Source organism: Balearica regulorum, chromosome 5, assembly GCF_011004875.1.
Source record: "Balearica regulorum gibbericeps isolate bBalReg1 chromosome 5, bBalReg1.pri, whole genome shotgun sequence".
Taxonomy (NCBI): Eukaryota; Metazoa; Chordata; class Aves; order Gruiformes; family Gruidae; genus Balearica; species Balearica regulorum.
Genome location: NC_046188.1, coordinates 12,386,536 through 12,407,867, shown reverse-complemented (window position 1 = coordinate 12,407,867; position 21,332 = coordinate 12,386,536). Strand labels below are relative to the sequence as shown.

Sequence of the window (21,332 nt, the reverse complement as noted above, 5' to 3'; positions counted from 1 at the left end):
ATGGGCTCCAAACCCAATGTCAAGTGCTCTGGCTAATTACATTTAATACAGTTCAGTGCCTGTGTCTGATTTAGGATCAGGTTTGCACTGATGAATGATCCAGCCATACTCAGATCCTACGTGGTCACTGATTTAGGTCCATGGGTGATCTGATGTGGCCTTGCGTATTCTGTGCTGGGTCCCAGAGGTAGTGTTTCCTCTTTGCTGCTGCCCTGTCAGATCTCCCTTGTTCTGCCCACCTGCTTATTCTTGCCTCTGTGCTGTGTCAGGATGAGGAATGAGTCGTACTTCTGGCTGAGCTGTTCTCGTGCCTCGCTGGAACTAGGAGGGCTTGTCTCTTCTCAGGCTGTGTAGCCTCCCAGCAAAGTGATTTTTATATAGTATACAACCATATAAAAAGTATAAAACTGTTTGTTTTATGAATAGTATGCTGCTTTGGTGGTCAGCTGTTCAGTGCGTTGAGTGGCTCCAGAGCTAGTGCAAGAGAAGGGGACAGCCTGCGTAGCTAGGGCTGGCCATAGCGGAGTCTGGCACTGCCCTTCCTGGTAGGTGAGAGCATCTCCATACTTCCAGCCACCATCACTCTGCTTGTATGGCTTCACTGCCACTTGGGTGAGGGAGCTAACACAGTAGGAGAGCACTGGTTGTTTTTTTCAGGTAGAACAGTTTCCCAGTCCACGTAACCTCATCCAAGAACGCTTCTCCAGGTTAGGTTGGTTTTCCTTTGCCTTGCAGTTGCATCCAGACTTCTTCCCCTCACCTGCTGCAGATGCAATGGAGTTGAGACCTAAATCCTCTTGTGCCTCCAGTTGCATGAAGTGATTTTTAAGTAGCATTTGTGTAACTAGCACTTTCTGTTCTTAGAGCGTTAAAGGAGGCTATATACCTGCCCAGGTGGGTGCAGCATGCCCAGGTGGCACAAAACATGGCAGTACTCTGGCTCTCCGCTCCTTTCCTGCCTGTGACACACATCATGTCTTGCCAAGAAGAGGAAACAGCTTTTCCAAAGCAGAAAACCCTTTTAAATAGGCAGGTTTTATTTTCTTTGGAGTGATTCTGCCCAGAAACAGTGGTCAGGCTACCTTGCTTTGATCTCTGCCTGCTCCCCGCTGCCTCCTGTTGTAGCTGGCTTTAGTGAGGCACTTGTCCAAAGTCTTGTGCTTTTTGCAGCTTCCTCTCCTGTGCGGGGACCACGAGGTGGCAGGATTGTTCCACCAATGCCGCAAGGGCGGTGGGACGGCAATGCAGCTGCTCATTTTTATAGCCAAGGCAAAAACTGTGCTAGTTGTTTGTGTACCATCATAATTGTGTTTTGAAATTTGGAAGAATTTCACATGTATGTGTCTAATCCATGCTCCTTATTTTCTTTATATAACATTGATTTGTTCTGGGTCTTGACTTCCCCCCCCCCCCCCCCCCCCCCGTTCTCGAGAGAGATGGAGGGGAGGGGGAGATGTACAGCAACATCCAGAATTCTTCACAGGTTCCAGCATTGATCAAACCCTGTGAAGCACATTACTGAGGCTGTGAAGGCTGCTGCTTTTGTCCTCATTTCACCCCGTTCTGTCAGGGTATTGCATCACGTAATATGCAAAGTGTTCAGAGCTCCTGCAGTACCCCAGTAATAGAGGTGAACTGAGGTTGCAGCAACAGCTCTACCTCTGCATTCCTGTTGCTTTCTATAGGCTTTAGCACACTCGCTTCTGCTGCAAACCCTCCTTGGGGTTACTGAGTCCACTAACCATGATGAGATGCTTGTGGGGTCATTAAGAAGCAGTTTGGGTAGAGGGGAGAAATTCTTCCAAAAGGACCCACTCAGATCATTTAATCTGATCAAATGCTGATGAGGGGAGTAGTTGCTTTCAGGCATTTCTCTTTTCAGAGTTCTCCCACCCCCTTGAAATTAATGCTTTTGCTTTACATCTCTCAATTCACTGTTCTAGGATGCAGGACTGAAAATCAGCAATGCAGTTGTTTGCTCTTGTCTCTCCTTCCCTCTGTCAGCCAAGAGGGTCCCATTTCTTTTGCCTCAAGTGAAGAATTCTTGCAGGAAGATGGTTAGCAGAAGAAAAGAGCATATGAGAAAGACGACTGGAAACAAGAACACAAAATTCAGGGGGTTGACAGTACCATTTTGGCCAGAAACTCTCTTCTCTAGATGTCAAGTGGGGAAGCATCTTTCTCTGCTTCCTTTCTCACTCCCTTACATTTCTTTTGTCTCTTTGGCTGTGTTAGTGCTGGGGTCCTTTGGTCATCTCATTGTAGACCTTACTACTTATATTAGGGAGAGGTGGTTTTTAGCATCTGAACACTCTGTGCTCCTCTTTGCTGGTCACAATTTGTATGTGGGGCTGTTCCCTTTGCATCCCCACCTTTTGTGCTACTTCTGCCTTCCTGAGCATGACTGGCTGTAGGAAGGGGCTCTTTGGGCCAGTGCTCACTCCATTTTGGGTGTGGGGCAGACAGGGGATCCTGCTCACCCCCACAGAGTTAAAATGTATGCAAGAGAAGAAACGTAGCCAAATAGGTAAAGAAATACCAGTTTGTGATTTTTCTTCTCTGTCCTTCCCCCCATCTGGTTTCTAGTAGCAACAAGAGCCTTCACAGGAACAATGCATCTCCTGTGTCACACGACTGTCTCTGTTTAAGTATTATTGTCTTTTTGGCCTGGTCTGTGCCAAGATTATCTTTGTTACACAGAAATGAGTTGGATAGGAAGATGCTCTTGTCTGCCCTGTTCAGGGAAAAGTTGTGCTGGTTGAAAGAGTGCATGGTGGTGTAGACCATGCTGGGGAAAATGGGATGGGATTGCTTTGCTGCTCTTGCTTATTCTCTTCTGGAAAGCAGATAAGAGCTGTGCTGGCAAACTGTCTCTCTTGGTGTAAGCAGGGCTCTGCCCCAGGCTCCTCTGGCTCTGAACTGATGTCTAAACAGATTGCTCGGTTACACGCTGAGCGTGACTGAATGCCACTAAAATGCAGTGGAGCAGAATTTCACGTGCCTGCTGCCCTGGACTTGCTAGAGGTGTGTAGGGAAGGCAGAGATGGAAGAGGGCACTTATTTATCTGGTGTGGCATGTGAAGCATTAAGCTTATGGCAATTCCAGGCTCTACTGGTATGGGAGACTAAAGGGATCCTGTTACTTAGCTGGTGCCATGCTCTTTCTTGCTTACTTCATTTGGAGGGGGATGGTAAAGAAAGAGCAATCAGAAGGATGGCTCAAGGGACTGTCATACCTCTCAGATGGCGCAAGCATCAAAGCGAGCGAGCCTGCAATTAGCCAAGAAATGACAAGCAGAATGGGCTAGATTGTCAGTAAGCAGGCAGGGAACAAGCCAAGAGTAGAGTACGATGGTGTACTCCTTGTTCTTCCTTCATCCACACTCTTTTATTGTATAGGAGGAGCATTGCTGTATGCTCGTGGTCAGTTTACTGCTTTATTGCCTCTTTCTTATTATTCTTTTCTCTTCCTCCACTGTAACAAAGATGTGTAACACTGAGGTGTTACAGATCCCACCATGACAAGAAAAGCATCCTGCCTCCTTTCATGGTGTCCTATCACTCATAGTCTATTGTTTGGCTTTGTGGTGTATTGACTTGATTCAAGAGAAACCATATTGATATGTGGAGGCTTTGCTAATGTTCTTGCTCAGTTAGGAGAGAAAATGCTGTAATGATTTTTGGGGTGTCGAGAGCAAGGGGGAAGAAGTATGTTTTCATCGCTTATAGCATCTGGCATAAGAAAGGTAATATGCTGGAAAGGAGAACGACCTCATCTCTCCTCTGTATATATTAAAGGATAAGATGCTGAAGTCAAATCAGGAACTGTAGATTTTTCCACAGTGAAAGCGAGTTAGTTAATGCAGCAGTACTTAGCATTCAAGAGCTTAATTCAGCCTTGGACTTCAGAGAATTCAACTCCTTTCCCTCCCCCTTTCTTCACTTCCCCCTTAGACAAAATACATAACACTGCATGTGCAATACCTATCCCAAGGAAGCTGAGAGCATTTAGCTGTAGTACAGGTAAATGCTGCACTTAATGTTTCCTGGCAGCCTTTGTTTTTGGTGTGGTTAGAAAGTCTGGAAACAGCTGAAGTCACTCTTCTGCCCACATCCTACTGATGTTCCCTGTCCTGTTTGCTGTGTGGAGGGAAGGGGTGGTGTGTAGGAAGGGGGCAGTTCCCTTCTCAGTCCCCAGTTCCCCTGTGTGGTTGTGGTGGGTTGACCCTGGCTGAGGGCCAGGTGCCCACCAGAGCCGCTCTATCACTCCCCTCATTCACTAGACAGGGGAGAAAAGGTACAATGAAAAAAAACTTACGGGTCGAGATAAGGACAGGGAGAGATCATTCTCTAATTGTCATCACGAGCAAAACAGACCGAACTTAGAGAGAGAATTCATCTTATTTATTACTAAGCAAAAACAGAGTAGAGGAATGAGAAATAAAACCAAATCTTAAAAACACCTCCCCCCACCCCTCCCATCTTTCTGGGCTCAACTTCACTCCCGGCTTCAACCTCCTCCCCCCCCCCCCCAGCGGCACAGGGGGACGGGGAGTGGGGGTTACGGTCAGTTCATCACGTGGTGTTTCTGCCGCTTCTTCATCCTCAGGGGGAGGACTCCTCTCATCGTTCCCCCGCTCCAGCATGGAGTCCCTCTCACGGGAGACAGTCCTTCATGACCTTCTCCAACGTGAGTCTCCTCCACGGGGTGCAGACCTTCAGGAGCAGACTGCTCCAGCGTGGGTCCCCCACGGGGTCACAAGTCCTGCCAGCAAACCTGCTCTGGCGTGGGCTCCTCTCTCCACGGATCCACAGGTCCTGCCAGGAGCTTGCTCCAGCGCGGGCTTCCCACGGGGTCACAGCCTCCTTCAGGTGCTGCAGGTGGAATCGCTACACCCCCTCATCCTCCCTCCATGGGCTGCAGGGGGACAGCCTGCTTCACCATGGTCTTCACCACGGGGTGCAGGGGAATCTTGCTCCGGCGCCTGGAGCACCTCCTCCCCCTCCTTCTGCACTGACCTTGGTGTCTGCAGATGTTCTTACATCTTCTCACTCCTCTCTCTGGCCGCAAAAGCGCTCTCTAACTGTTTTTCTCTTTCTTACATATGTTATCACAGAGGCGCTGATGGGCTTGGCCTTGTCCAGCGGCGGGTCCGTCTTGGAGCTGGCTGGCATTGGCTTTATCAGACACAGGGGAAGCTTCTAGCAGCTTCTCACAGAAGCCACCCCTGTAGCCCCCCCGCTACCAAAACCTTGCCACGCAAAACCAACACAGTGGTCCTCCTGGATCATGTTCTCCCCTTGGGGTGTGGTTTTGAAAGTGTTTGTTTTTTTCATGGCAAAGCTGATTTCTGAGATTCCTACCCTTTGGTAACCCTCAGGATGTTCTATGAGCCAATGCAGTGATTTCAGTCCAAGAAATTTCTATCACTGTCCCTGTCACCTCCAATGTCAGTGCAACTATTTTGTTATGCAAGAAAAGGTTGTTAGCAAGAAGGGATAGTTTTCATCCCAGTTCAGCATGGTCCTTAGAAACAATTTGTTGACTTGGAGAGGCAGATGTATTTAGGCTGCAGAGGTGCAAATGAATGGTTGTAGCTACACCTTTCTGTAAGGGCTAATAAAACTTTTACTGAATGTATCCAGAACACTGTCCAACAAACAGGTTCGTCAGCCTCTTGGGAGTCCCTGTTGTGTGCAGGTGGGAGCTTGGATGAGCAAGAACCTCATGGAGTGTCCTTGCTAACATGGAACTGTGCCTGTATTTACTGCATGCTCTTCTCCTGCCACAACATGTGGCTGTATTAATATTCTCATGGACTCTTCCATGGCACTGATATCACATGTCTTACTGTCTAGTAAGATGGGATGTCTACTTTAAGTACCCAGATTTAATTTCTGGGTATTGATGACAAGCTGAAAATAAGAGGCTGGTGCTCTCCTGCTGTGCATTTTCTGATCTATCCTCTCTGTTTTCCCAATGCCTTTTGAGTTCATTGCTTAGTTTGCTCAGCTGAAGGAAGAATTGAGGAGTGTCCCAGCTTGAAGGAAAGGCTTTAAGAAATGCTGTGCAATTAGACACCAGAGACTCCATGTGAGAGTCCATAAAGGCAGAAATCATGGGAGAAGCACATTTGAGAGCTTAAGTTAATTGTGAAGCCCAAACCATGGGAAATGTGGCTTCCTTAGCTGCAGTGCACACAGAATCATTTCCTTCTGGAGGTGTCGCGTGTGCTCAGCACAGGAATCTGCTTGCATCCCTCCCTGGGTATCTGCAGAGAAGGAAGGGGAAATAATTTTTGAGTTTATTGCGAAGTGACTTGTCCTGAAGTCCAAAATTTATAGAAGAATGACAATTCTGGCTGTGTGTATCAGTTCTAAGTCTTTGAGGGTACTAGCATGTTGGGGATCCTATAGACAGCCAATGTTTTGAGCATCTTCCACTCCATTAGGTGAAGTAGGAGTGTCACCTTTTAGCTTTTTTTCCCCCCCCCCATCTCCCAAGGATGATGTTATTACAGTGCATTTAATAATGACCAAGCACAGGGGCACACACTTCAGAACACCACCACTGGCACTGACTTTGATCCAGCCCTCTCAAATGGGTGCTGTTGGATATAATGTAAACGGAGTCACTCATACTGAAAGACACATTTGGGTTTTAGTCCCATCTGTGCAAAATATAACTCCTCGGGGCATCTTCACATTGTATCAAGCTCATGGGGGCTTAATACATAGAGGTGGGGTTTGGTCCAAGATGAAAATTGCTGAGGCATAAGGGCTGAAAAATTTGCCAAGATATCTGCAGTGGTTGTGCAACACTAGGAGTCTGGCAGTATTGGAATATATGGATTGTGTCTGGGGATTTTTGTTCTTAAGAAAAGAACTGCTCTGGGGAATTTAAAAAAAAAAAAACAAAACAAAACCCAAAACAAAACCAACAAGAAAAAAACCACCCAACAAAAAACCCCCACCACAAAAAGTAGCTGAGACAGTCATGTCTATAGTTTTGGTGAACAACTTCCGAAATATTATATGGAACTGGATTGGATATCATGCATCATGTAGGCTTGTTAAGGAAAATATGTATTAGTTTGTCTGGTGACTGTTGTTTTTCTTTTGTTTCCTTCCTTTCCCGAATTGTTGAAAACAGTAGCTATTCATGAGAGGATGCAATGACCGTGGCTGAAGTCACAGCTGCAGGACTGGGTTTTAGACTGGAAAGGGGAAGGGAAGATGAGATCATTATATGAAATGCTCTTACACCTTCTCTTTGTTTTTCAGTGGATGAATATATTGCCATTGCTAAAGAGAAGCATGGATACAATATGGAGCAGGTAACAACCCCTTGAATACTTTATTTTAAAATCTTTTTCAGCAGATTTTAAATCATGACTTAAAGTGACTGCCTAGAACTGCTGCTTCCCTTCTGTACCATCTGTGTTTTCTCCTCTCCTACTTCTCCCAAAACTGACTGTTCCTAATAGTAATGTGTGCTTTGGGGATATGGAGTTCACCCTTAGTTTTACATCAAGAGTCAAAAGAAGAAAACCAAAACCATTGTAATTTCTAATGGAGTTTGGCCATGAGTATTATGCTTGCTATGGTGACTACCTCTTGAACGCTTTCAGAACCCCTAAACAATATTAAAAAGACTGGCTTGTCTTTGGACAGCTGCCTGATTGTACTGCAGTTTCCAGTTGACTGGTCCATCTTTGCTTCATGGATGTCTTGGCAGTTATTAATGAACTATTGAACCATCGTATGCTTTTCAGAGGCAAGCCAATATCCACAGTTATTTACCTTAAAACTGTGCTGCAAATCATTTTGCATTTCATAAGTGAGCACCTCAGATGTCGGTGCAGTAGCAGTGGACGACTTCACCAGCTGTCCCTGAGGTTAGCCAGTGCCTTTATCCTAGGGCTGGAAATTATGGTCTGAGGAGCAGACCTCTCCTTTACTCCATGTGCTCTAGGATTGTGTACTAATCTTCCCTATGTTAACTAACATCGATTTCAACACTCATCTGGGAAGATGAGTAGACCTGTGCCTAGGAAGCTTTTCTGAATTCTGTGGAGTTTCCTTATGCACTCATACTTACCCGGAAAGGAAGGTGGGGAATCTCGTGATTTACTGTATTGGCAAATTACGTACTCTCTCCACAAAGGGATTCTGTGAAAACTTGAAAGTTTATGAAATTGTTCAGGCAAAAAGCCATGAGCATAGAAACCAATGATTTGGATGGGGAAGGGTTTCTGTTTAAATGACACTGCTGTCATCTTTGAGTCAGACTTTCAGTGGTTGATACTCATGCTCAGAAAAACTTCTTGTGGAACAAGAACATTGAAGTTGAGGTAGCCAGCAAAATTTCCAGCAGACCCAGGAATGATCAGACTTGATAATTACAGTTTCTAAGAGCAGAAAACAGCAATAAAAGGAACACATGCACCAAAAGGCTGCAAACTTAAATGAAAATAAGGATGGTAGCTTACTTCAGTGAGGGTGGGTATATCCTAGTATTGGATATTGTGGGTAATATTTGTCAAAAGATATGATCTCGGGGTAAAAAAGATGGATTTAATTATTTTAGTGGAGAAGTGTTGTTTGGAGAATATAGACTGATCTGGAAGACTGATGAAAATGAAGTGTACGATTTTTTAAATAAAACCACTAATTCTTGTGTTTTGAAAACCTTAAATTCGGCTAACAGATTTGCACTCATTTTAATGTTGGAAATACAGACCTCCCACTCATTCCTTGGAGTCTTTCTCCCCATTTCTCTCTTCTGTGTACTGAAGTTATGGGATTCACCACACCTGGATGTAAAGTGGCTAAGCAAATTGAAATAACATCCCTCCTTCTAAAAATTTTCTCATTCCTTCCCTAGCACTCTCGCATAATACTCTGGAGTTAAACATGTTTCCCAGGTCCTTTATGATTTCCTAGACAGCTATGCTAGGAACTTCCAGGAAGTAACTGGAGAGGTTCTATCTTGTATTGCTGTAGAAGGCACGTACTCATTTTGTATTATAGGGACAAGCGTTAAGGCTTTCAAATCAGGATGATTTGTTGTGTCAGCAAGGGACACTCTCTCTACAACAGGTATCATCAGAGTTGTTGGCTGGATAACTGTGGACAAGCTGATATGGACTCCCTGGAAGCCAGTCAGAGCTTGCTTTAACGTTTGGCCACTGTCTCTGGGCTTTGCTGGCTGGAGCAGCCCTTTCCCACATGTGCAGCTGGTCTCTTTGGACTTCTTTTCAGGTGGCTTTGCTGACAGTCAGATTCCTGTTTTCATCTGTGCCCCCTGCCCAAAACCTCCCTTTGCAGACTAAGACCGGTTTGAAGGGAGTGGTGAGCTGTCAGGGCGGCTGGGCCCTGCACTGGCACTCCTCTGCCCAGTGACTTTCCTGTCCAGCTGGCTGCATCTGCACCACGCACGGCTCCCATATCTCTGTCCTTTCTCTCCCCTTGCCTGTGGCAGAGTGCCCTGTTGCTGGCTCTGCTGCTGTTGGATGATGGCTGGAGGCTTGGGGCTGTGCTGGTAGGAGTCCCTGCAGCCTTGCCAGCTCGAGGGCGGGCAAAGGGCAGGCTCTGGCAGGCAAGGGAGCTCTGGCAGGGCAAGTCTGCTTCAGCTGCTGTTGGCAAACTGCAGTAGATGGTTGTGGTGGAGCCGTAGCAGTCACAGGCTTTTGGGAGCACTACAGCAAGTCTGGCTGTGAGCTGTACTCTCCTGCCAGCCTCTGTCAGGCGCCGTGGGACAAAGACAACTGGAAAAGCTGTGTACTTGCCTGTGTATGAGTGCAGAGCTCTCCTAGGACAGCATGTGGTGGAGGAAGAATACTGCTCTCCTGTTAAGCCTATAAATAAGGAAAACCTTTTTGTTTGCCTTTTGCTTGGTGTAAGCTGCTTGTCCCCTCAGCCCTCGTTGGTACCTTAGTGCTATTTAACACTACCCTGCCCTCCCAAAATGTCCCCCTCCTTGTTTTTCCCTTGGTTTCTCACAGGGATGTTTGGTATGTCTCATACCTGAAGCTGAAAGGGATGGCAGGGGAGAGAAAACTCAGTTCTTCCTGGCTGCTTAATAGTTTCTTTGGCTCTATGCTGACCAGAGCGGATGGAGATAAGCGGCAGTGTGGCTCCTGTGACATCTCAAGTAACTGTGCTGCAACCAAGCCTACTTCGTGTTCTGCATGGTGGCAAAAGGGAGGAGAGGGTGCTTAGGCAGCACTGAGAGGACAGTAGGGTCAGGACAAGGTCTTGGATAACACTAATATTTATACGCATACTCTGCAGAATCTCAGGGGAGCAAGATCCCATAAAGGAACTGCTTTTTGCATAGCAGAGCATAATGGGGAAACCCCGAATTTGGAGGGATTTTGTAGCTCTGAGCAGCCAGGGCGAAACTACTAGATGAGGTTAACTGCGGCTGCGAAACCCAAGCTGAGTTTGCATATGACAAGCAGGTTACTCTGATGTTTTACTCAGCATGTTAGGGATTGTTTTCACTTTACAGCCATTGTGAAAGGCTAGTTTCTAGCTCTGCAGAGTCAGGACTTCCCAAAATGACTTGCGGTGGTCGCTGGCATGCCAGATGTAGTGATGTGTCATAACGCACAGGAGCTGCGCACCCCTGGGAGAGGGGTGGCTGTGAGCGAATGTCTCAGATGGTGGGAGGAGGACGGTTTGCAGGTGGTGAAGTGCAGTGCATGCGTTTTGCCTCTGGAACTGAGAACTGGAGACTGCAACAGTGAAACGAGGCATCTCTGAAGGGAACAAATGAGCAGCCCCCAAAATGAGTGAGACTTGTCCCTGACCCGAAGGAGGCACGTCTTAGCAGCAAGTCAAGGTTGTGCATGCTCTCTACTTTTCCTTCTTGGGTTCTTCCCTTATCTCCCCCGCCCCTGCCAAAAAAGAGTCCTCAAACAACCATAAACTCCTGAGTCAACTAAACCATCCTCCTGATTGCATGGGAAATGATGGTGGTTTAGCACTGGCAAGAAGCTTCCTTTAGTCCAGCCTAGTTTTTAGGTAGTCTTCCCAAGTCTTTGCTTAGCTTTCCCGTGCATACCACAATCAGTAAAGTTGGAATAATTTCTTCAATTTTCTTCTTTCCCCTTTCTGATGCTCCTCTTTTATTACATTACTACTGTGTGGCTTGGATAAATTTCAAGTTGGTCTTCAAAACCTAGCAGGGTGGGGGGTCACATTCCAGGTTTCTTGCACACAGATAAGTGCCTGATGTAGCTGAGAATTAAAAATTGTCTAATGTGTTGCCTGAGAAAAATGCTGTAGTGCTCTACCTTTGCATGCGTATAGTAATGTTTCTTGTGATTACAATTGTCCCCTTGGTGTCCTTGTTATTTTTAGGCCCTTGGGATGCTGTTTTGGCACAAGCACAACATTGAGAAGTCTTTGGCAGATCTGCCAAACTTTACTCCGTTCCCAGATGAGTGGACAGTGGAAGACAAGGTCTTGTTTGAACAGGCCTTCAGTTTCCATGGGAAAACCTTTCACAGGATCCAACAGATGGTAAGTGGTGTCAGAGGAACAGAAAAGCAGAACAGGCCATTGGACTGTCATCTTCAGTGCCGATTGTGCTGGACTCCTGCAAATGCTCTTGGGAGAGAACAGGCCAAAGGGGATGTTAGAGGAAAAATATTACCATGAATAGAAAGAAACAACATTGTTTCCAGAGTCTCTGTAGAAGTGTTTTCCTGAAGTGCTTTACTGGTTCAGGATAAACTTAGTGTAATTTTTTTGGTTGCAAAATACAGTTTTCACTCCTCTGCGCTATGGTAGTGTGTACGTCTCAGCTGGGGTTCAGGCATGGTCTGTACACACATGCCCAACTACACACAGAGTAAAGATCATCTCTGTGCAAAGTTGATTTTCTTTCTTACAGCCTGCTTTTTAGGAATTAATTTTATTTGACTATGAAGTCTGTGCTTAATGTGATTTGGGACTGTCAGTGGATGCTGTGGTGGAGGTTTATACATCATTGCAAGCATTCAGTCCTTTGCTTTTGGTTGGTAGTGATTTTTTTTTTTTTTAACTGTGACTGAAAACTTCAAGGGTAGGTTTCTGCCTGAAAGGGAACTGCTGGGCTGTGTGCAGTTTTCTTTTTCGAAAGAGGGAGAGGATGGGATGTAAAATTTTTTATTAATTATATATTGAGAGTTTCTTCAAGTGCTTCATCACCTGGGTGGGAACCAGACTTCGTTCTTTGCTCTCCTTCAGTAAAGTGCCACTCAAGTGTTCCAGCAGGACCTGGTTAAGTTGGTTGTGACCCTTTGAAGTGTGCCTAGGCTGTTGCAGTCTGCTCAGACTCTTTAAAGCACCTGTGAAGGCCTGCATTGCTGATCCCACTGAAAAGCGAAAGGCAGCTTGCCTCCCAGGTGTGAAGGAAAACTGCCAGGTCCCCTTTCAAAAGGGTGGCAGGAAGAGGCTTGTTCTCCTCATGTCCTCCTTGAATGTTCCTTCACTGGTGTTCATTTCCAAATATTGTTGGAGTCCTAGGGTCTCCCACTCCCTTGGGTCAAATGTTGGGACTTGCACATGCTATGGACAGCTGATACAGATGGTCTGGAGAGTTGTGGACTCCTGAAGGGTGAAGCTGTTTTCTTCTTTATTCCTCTGGTTTTAAATAGGGGAAAAAAAAGGAAGGGGAATGTCCTGGGTGAAGAAAGAGAACATAAAGCCTGTCCTGTTGCTTGGTTAAACGCCAAAGCAAGAAATTCTCAATTTGGTTTATGTGCAGAAGCATGACTCTGTCCCCGAGTGAAGTGCATTCCAATACAGGGATGCCAAGCTCATGCACTGTTCCCTAGGTAATGATATTTTTTTACTGTTGCTCTCAGAAAAGCCATCCTGCACAAAAGGAATTAAATGAGGTGAAGCTTTGTGTTTAGCAGGGGATAGGAATCAATGGCTCGGGAACATGTTAGTTGTTAGTTTATATATGCTGCCCCATTAGCACCAGTGCATCTTGGAACTGAGGGGAAAAAAAAATCATCAAAGCCAGAGAATGAAAAGTGAGTTACGTTATTTACTGGAGTTGGTTCTGATATTTTGGCACTCTTAGCATGTGTTTGTAGCCAAGTGGATGTTTGTCATGAACAGCCTTGTCCCTAAGTTTGTTCTGTGGAACTCTTTAATTCCAGCGTACCAGCCTGCTGCATGGCTATTGGCAACACATCATCAACACAGCACCTGTGCTTTCCCAGTGCAGATGGATTTATACCTGTGTGCAGTTGTGAGCCAGGGTGGTAGTTCTGGTGTGATCCTTTATCAGGACCTAAAGTCAACCTGTAGTCTGAGAACCAGGCTTAAAGTGAAGACTTAAACTGCGGTATCTGAATAAGAGATATCTGGCTCATGCTCACAGTTTTGTTTTCCTCCCCACCCATCTTGCCCTCCAAGCTGAATCAGACACTTTTCTAAAACATGTTTTATTCAGTAAGTAAGGCTGGACTTTTACCTTGTAGAAGTCCTGCATAAGAACATCCATGCGGAGTACCTCAGAAGTAGATAATTAGTCTTAATGTAGTTTTGGAGGCAGACTTTTCATTCATAGCTACAGGGCAATGACATTAGTGGAAGAGGACAAAAAAACCAACCAATTCCAAGACTCATGTTTTCATATATCCTCAGTTCACCATACAGTAATGTTTCACCTTTTGAAAACATCTTCTGCTGAGACCTTTGAATAGACTTCATCATGTGAACGGTGTGAATAAGCCTTTTTAACCAAACATCAAAGATATGCTTGGGATGTAGCCTGCAATTCAGTAGTTCCTGCAGTTGCTTACACATGCCTGTGTTGGCTTTTAAAACTGTTATCTCTGTTTCAAGGCCCCATTTTGGATTTGCTCTTGCTATGTTCCTCTATTCTGAAGGGAACCAGCTACTTGGCTGGTGAGTGGAGGCTTGCTGAGATTCTTTTTAGAGATTTTGAAGTCCTAAATAGTAGGCACTAACCTGAAACACTCCCCCATAGATAGTTTTTTGGAAAGGCTGCAGAACTGCCTTGAGCCTTTGAGAGAATCCAACCTAGAGAAATCAGATGTTCCTTGGCAAAACCAGACCTATTGTATGTGAACTCCTGGGGATACTTTACATATAAACATATAAAAGGATACATGTTTAATTTACAGCTTCCTGACAAATCAATAGCCAGCCTGGTGAAATTTTACTACTCCTGGAAGAAGACAAGGACTAAAACTAGCGTGATGGACCGTCATGCTCGTAAACAAAAAAGGGAACGTGAGGAAAGGTAGGTTTGCAAGCAGAAAGGCTGTGTATTGACGCACACTGATTTCTTTAGACGATCTCAGAGATTCCTGTTAGCTTGTAAGAAACTAGATGTAGGATTTTCCCCAAAATGTTTCCTGGTACCACACCTTCTTTCCCCACCCCTCTTCCCTGCTCTGCATGTTTTGCTTTGCTTAAAGCCAAAAGGATTCTGTCGGCTTTAATTAGGTGTGCTCCCTTTTCCAACACTGTGCAATTCCTGACTGCCCTCTAGTACAGTGGTCACTGTCCTATCACTCTGTAAGCTTTTGCTCTGATACTGCTTGAGGGTGGAGAAAATGAAATTAAAACTGTTTACAAGCTGATTGGCACTGTTGTTAGCAGAGCCAGAAAAGCTAATAAGCAAGACAGTAAACGGAAGTCATGAAAGAGCTAGAAATCTGCCTTCATTTCCTCCATGTGATGCTCAGTAGAGTGAGAACGTGTGCCTGATGGTGAACAGGCTGCAGTGCAGCACCCCTCAGCCTGTGAGTATGCACACACAGACCCTTCCCCTGCCTTTTACTTAGAAAACTGTTACCGGTATAAGGCTGTCAGGCCAAGCTCTGTTCCCTGAGAAAGATGAAGTTAAGGCTGTGTTTTTGCTTGACTGAGAAGAAGGTAGCACAGGGGAACATAGGATGAGTTCTCTGGCAAAGGTGTCCCAAGGAGTGCTGGGTGCATTAGGAGTTGGGTGAGGGTGCTGGTGGTTGGCAGGTCACTAGCCACTGAGCATCAGCAGATGAGCTCGACTCCTGCTTGTGCAGCTTTGTCTGCAAGTTCAACCTCCTGGATACCCATGCAAGCCCTTGAAGGTAGGTGAGCCGGTGGCCTTGTGTGTATTGCAAGAAGTATCTGTATAGTTAGAACTGCCACTCAGTGACTTTGCCTAGTTCTTAAGTTGACAGCTTCAGAAATGCGGTGGCCTCAGGTGTCTGTGGGGAAAGAAAAAACTTTTCTGAACAGCAGCAACTCCATCTGCTTGATGCAGGTGCCTTCTCAAACTGCTCAAAAATGCAGTTAATGTCTCTGCAGACCAAACCTGAGGTGTCCCTGGCTTTGGAAGACTCTTAACGTAATTGGGCAAAATTCTGCAAAAGCTTTTTCCTCAAAGGAGTTGCAGCTCTAGCACTTTGCGGGAGCTGTTTGCTGGCTCCAGCACATATGAGCGAGCCCTGTGTGGGAAGAGGGAAGAAATGTGTTTCCAGGGTTGAGCTGTACTACATCAATGACTCACTCAACCTCTCCCATCTCTCCATTAGGTCAACAATACTTGCTGAACAGGCAGGGCCAGGGAGAATACTACCAGCCAACTTGTCCAGTGTTTTGTTGGCTTTCTCTGACCTGAGCCTCTTTTTCCATTCTATTCTTTTCCTTTCTCTGCAAAGGCTGTCTTGATTTTTCTTCTCCCCATCCTGCTTTTTTTATTTTTATTTTTCTACTAATTGGGAGAGGGGAGAGGGAAATATCTTATAACGAGTATGTGTTTGTCTTGTACTATGTAGTTTAGGATCTTTTAATACTACCTCTCTATTTTTTGTTCTATGCTCATAAATGAAATTACAGCAATTTGGAAATACACCTCTGGTACCTATGCCTGTTTGCTGGGAAAAGCAGCACCTCAGACCATCTGGTGATTGGGAAAGAACTGTATGGGCTGCCATGTGCTGTAATTTTGTAACCTTTGAGGAAGGCAGCTGGATTGGAAATGCGTAATTTGGTTTGCATCTGCAGCAAACTAAGCACAAGGCCATCAGCTTGATGTTTGATTTCCCTTCTTCCCCGCCATTATGCAAAACAGTCAAACCCCCACACCCCTGTAGTGCGTCCCTGTGGGGCGTGGAAGCAAAGCTGGGTGAGTTTGGGGTGCCCGGATTTTGAGGTTGTACTGTGCCATTGGGTGTTGGCAAAACTTCAGAAATGTTCTTCAGTTAATAGTGATCAGTGTCTAAAACTGCAGAAATGAATCGGTGGGTTTTGATCTAGCTCATGTCTAGGGAGCTTGCTGGAATAGAAGAGCAAACTACGAGCACAGCAAAGCCCTGGGGAGGTTTGGCCTTTGCAGAAAGGCTGAAATCTGAACCTAGGTGAGAACACAAGGAAGCTCTTTTGGAGATGGGGTTAAGAGAAGAGGCAGTTTCAGGTATCTCACTTGAATACTACTATATCTCTTCTGTGCCTAGGCAGGGAAATTCCCCAACCCCTCAGATTGTCACTAAAATAGCTCCCAGTGCATTTGGGACCAGGTTTTCAGTATCTGTTCTTAGTTGTATGCGAGGGGGCTTTAGATATGCAGCTCTGGGAAGGGGTGCTTGTGAGTTTATTCCCTGGAATCATGATTACACAAACTAAATATCTTGTGAATCAGCTGGTGAGCCGAGCAGCTTGGGAGAGCAGAAATGGCTTGTAGAAGTGACTGCTCTTGTGGAGATGGATGCTAGCTCAAGCCACCCAGCAGTACGTTCCTCCTTAGGATATGTCTGTGCAGGATGTCGCTGCAGCAGGGAGATGGCCACGAGCGAGTGCCAGTACCGCAGCCATGCTCACTAGCACCTGCTGTGCCTGATGTCCCCTGCTCCTGTGCGAATGCACCCCGGCTGGCTACAGCACCCCAGCAGCGTACCACAGCTTCTGCTGAGGTTTCTCTGCACAGCCGTGCTTTGTGCTGGCACTGTGACATACCTGCACCAGCTGAAGTTCCTTGTCCCAGGCTATAAAGTTTGATGGGACAAAATAGGTTTATTCTTTTGATTAAAAAAAAAAAAGCGCTTTGATTAGGTCAGCTTATTTCTTCTGTTTCTGGGCATCATCCCAAATGGTGCAATTAACTTTAGTTGTGTACAGTACAAAAATTCTAAATGGTGAAAATATATTTGATTTAATGTCTGATTAAAATTTCAATGAAGCCAAACTGGCCAGGTGTGCCAAGGTCACTTTCAATATGGCCCCAATTTCATGCCTATTATTATTCTGTAACTGATAACCTCTTTTTCTTTTCCAGGGGTGAATGAAATATGAGGCTGTCACTGAAAAAAAAAAAAAAAAAAAAAAAACCAAACATTTTTTTATGCTTGTTCTCAAGGGAGTTCATCTTGTGCATGTCTATTTTGCTAAATGTTAAGGAGTTGTATGAAATCTGTGTTTTGGCTATTTGCTGTAATTCTAAGTCTTTGTTTCTGTCTTGGTTTGCCTAAAGTTAAAATGCTGAATGTCCCATGTTCTTTAAAAGATAACTTGTGTAATCAGTTTCATGTATCTTGCCTTCATTTTGCCTAAAGTACACTTCTGAGAAGTCTTTCTTTACAATAAGTAGTCCCTAGTACCTTTACAATTAAGAATTCCTTGATTTAAAACAAAAACAAATGAACAAAAAACCAAAAACACCCCTCTACCACCCCAAGCCCCTAAAAAACCATCCTGGGCATAGAACTATGGAAAGCTGTTGGGTTTGCTATTGCATCCCTGCATTTCTTTTAGCATGTTATTTATAGAAAAAGAGAGCCAATAATACAGTAGTGTTTGCTTTTGTTTTCCAGTGAGGATGAAATGGAGGAAGCAAATGGAAATAACCCTATTGATATTGAAGTTGAACAAAACAAAGAGAGCAAAAAGGAGGTATAATTCTTTTCTTACTACTGTACAAATGAAAGTGTTTTCTTACTAGCTACTTCGCTACTTCATGTAGAAGCTGACAGTATCTAATTTTCTTTATTTGTGCTTTGTATAGTTGTCATACAAGAAAAGAAGAATAGTCTTCAGAATTATTCTTAGATCAAGACAAGTATAGACAAATGAGTTGCTATGGATGGAACTAGGAAAAAATTTAAGGCTTTACCATGCCATGATAAGGCACTATATGAATGTTTCTAGTCTCTTTGATTCAAGGTTGGTTGTGTTAGCTTGAACCACCTTCAGTGATGGTTTAAATCAACTTAACTGTATGAAGATGGAGTAGAAGCACTTATGTCCCCACTGAGATGGCTTGGTGGAAGGGAAATGTGTCCTTTAATCTGTTCTAGGTAGACTAGTGAGAGTGTATTTATCTACACCTTAGATTCTAAGGTAAATTCCTGATGTACTGAAATCCTCAGCAATAGTTCTGAGGGTTTCAGTGGCACCGGGATTGCAACTACAGTGGTGAACAGTAGAGGAGAAGGCTTTTGTGTGGCCAGTTTGTCTGGCAGAGGGGCTGTAACCTATTGTGCAGAGAATATTTTGTCTACTTAAAAAGTAGTACTTGGACCTAACTTCAATATTTCATTTTAAGTGGGCATACAGTTGTAGATAAAGGTAGAGCCACACAAATACAACAATTTTGAAAACCTAGTCTGTGATGCTTAACATGTATAACCTGCTGGTTATCTGTTACTAAATAAAAAAAGCCTTGCCATTCAGCAGCAGTGTGGGTTGTATGTGTGAGTGCTACAGGAAGATGCTTACCCTAAGGCCTTCTCTCCTTGAAGTAACTCCCTTCCCTGATTTCTCACAGCCTGATCTCTCTCCCACAGTCATTCTCTTTCTAATTTTTTAAATTTTTTTTTTAAAAGGGTATATGTGGGGAAAAAACCCACTAGAATTATTTTAAAATGTGATTGTGCACAGGTGAAAACGTGGGCCTAGAGCAGCTGCTTTGTCAGTCACTGTCAGTGAGATTAATTCCTCTAATAAATTATTTTGAATGTAAATAACTGAAAAATCATGTCATTTTAGCACCCTAGCATGGGTGAAGAGGAGACTTTCTAGACTTTCCAGAAAAGCTGTTACTTCCATCCCTGATGACTTCCTAGGAGCAGAGTGGGTGTGAAGCTGCTCATGTTCACCCTTACAAGACACTGAATTCTCAAAAGCCTCAGCAACACCCAAACTGGAACAGTTCTTACTTGGCTGAGTTGCAGCTGCATTCTGCAGTGCTCCAGTGTATCTTGTAAATAATTAACACTATCATCTCATTTCTCATTATTTTAATAAATTTTCAAGTTTCAATTTCTCCATCAGCTCTTTGAAAGCTTGCATCTGTAGGAGAACTCCCTTCAATCCCCTTTATTACTGCTTCCTTCCCTACCATGCTGGCATGCTCCGAACTTGCTACAGAAGAGGGAAAGGTAGTTCTTCGCCAACTTAGCTGCCTCTGTAAGGCCAAACCAGAGGAGATGGCTGATAGCTGCCATCAAGACATTTTTGTAGAAAGGCTTGTATGGGAGGAGGCTGTCTGCCCTCCATGTCACACTAATAGAGGCCATAGCACTCTAGCTGATCTGAAAGAGATCACCAGAACTCGTGGCGCACATGCAGTCTGGCTGTGTATGCAATGGTGGGCAGCCTTGTGGGTGCTCTTCTGGACAGGGATTGTACTGGTGGGTAAAATGAAGCTGACAACCTGCATAGCCTGTTAAGAGTTAATTTGATTTGATTTTGCAGTACCTCAGCCCAAGGCTGATTGAAAATGCCTTGAGAGAGTGCAGGTATCCAGGAGGGGGATATGTTCTGTCTTGATCATTACATTTCTTTTAATGACGTGGTCAGACACGCAGGGGTGGTGATGTGCCACTAGCCCAGGACTCTTACCGTAAAGAACCTCCTTGTCCCAACCCTGCAGAGATGGTTTTTCCAGCTCTGAGACATGTCAGTTACTGTATGACTTGCCGAGTAATACTGGGATTTCTCAGAGTATCTGAAATTTCTCATCTGTTTCCTCTTTTGGGGATCATTGGAGGGGGAATCTTCCCTTTTTTTTTAAGTACTTTCAGTGTTAGTGCAACTGTTCAAGTTTCCTCAGATAGTGACTCCATAATACTGAGGTCATGAACAAGGGCTGCTTTCTCCACATCTTCCCTGTTCCTGGAAATGCCTCCCATTTCATCCTCTGCTTTTACATGGCTTGAGATAGCTTGGTCTTTTCTTTTTACACTGTAAAACCTGAGGAAGGGAACCTTGTTTGTATTAAGGGGTTTGTAAGACTGAAGTGTGCTGGATAGCAGTTACAATATGGAATCATAGAATAGTTTGGGTTGGAGGGGACCTTAAAGTTCATCTAGTTCAGAGAAGCACTCCTAAATCCCTGCATTTTAATTCTCTCTGGTTTTCATGAATTAATTCTACAGAGAGATGTGTGTGGCCAGGAAAGCAAGAGTTTGCAAGATAGGGTAGATGCTCAAATTTTCAGAGCTTGAGCAATATCACTAGGGCCTAGAGGCGTTTGGAGCTGTCAAAAACTGTTCTGCTGGAGCTCTGGCTTCTTGTCCACAACACAAAAGAGCTTCACATTCTTTGAACTGTGTAAAAACAATCATTTGAAACTGCTTTCATTTTTTTTGTAATGTTGAGGCTTCTGTGATATTTGCACTGCAGACATTGCGTGTTGGTCAACCTACAGCCTGAACCTGTTGTGAGGCATTACTGCATGATCCTGTGAAATTCTGTACGTAGTTGAAATATGAATAAATCTGAAATGTCTATCCGTGTTGAATAATTTACCTGGCTCAATTATATAAGTGCTTGCTTCTGAAGTGAAGTGCAGAGCTCACCTCACTTGTTCATAGCTAACCAGTCTGGTTTCTCTTGCTCACCACTCCCTTCTGCAAAAAGAAAGAGGGTATCCATCCTGCAGCAGCAATAGTTATCTCTTGCTCCTGGACTTGTCTTAGGCATCATCTCTCAAGGAGTCCTTTGCACTAAAGGAGGGAAGAAAAAAGCTGAGAGCAGGCAATTGTCTGCATTACTGCTCCTATGTGACTCTGGCCGTTGAGCCCATGAAGAGGGTGCAAGCTTTTCTCTGCCGGCGGCCGTGCTGGGGTCCTCTAGTCTTCAGGAGACAGAGCCTCATGCTTACGTGGGGCTTTGTGCTCAGCCTTGTGTGGGTTTGAATGCGAGCGTTTTAATGCTCATTAATGAGTAGATGCCGCAAACTGTGTAGAAACTACATGTAGCTGCAAATTAGGAGGGAAACAATAGCACTGAATGAAGCCAATGTGTTTAAAGCTGGCAGTGATCAAGTAGAGGACTTCAGATGTGCGGCCTCCCCTCTCTGCTTTTTCTCTCCC

The 21,332-nt window shown here is 44.7% G+C and overlaps 1 protein-coding gene across 2 annotated transcripts in view; it reads left to right on the top strand.

Moving 5' to 3' along the window:
* Positions 1–21,332, top strand: part of RCOR1 (REST corepressor 1) — an 86,946-nt gene that overhangs the window by 55,040 nt on the left and 10,574 nt on the right. For both annotated transcript variants that reach the window (XM_075753515.1, XM_075753514.1), the window contains exons 4-7: positions 7,285–7,337; positions 11,371–11,532; positions 14,157–14,275; positions 17,829–17,907. In XM_075753515.1, the coding sequence (XP_075609630.1) occupies positions 7,285–7,337; positions 11,371–11,532; positions 14,157–14,275; positions 17,829–17,907 (413 nt within the window). The remainder of the gene's footprint in view (positions 1–7,284; positions 7,338–11,370; positions 11,533–14,156; positions 14,276–17,828; positions 17,908–21,332) is intronic.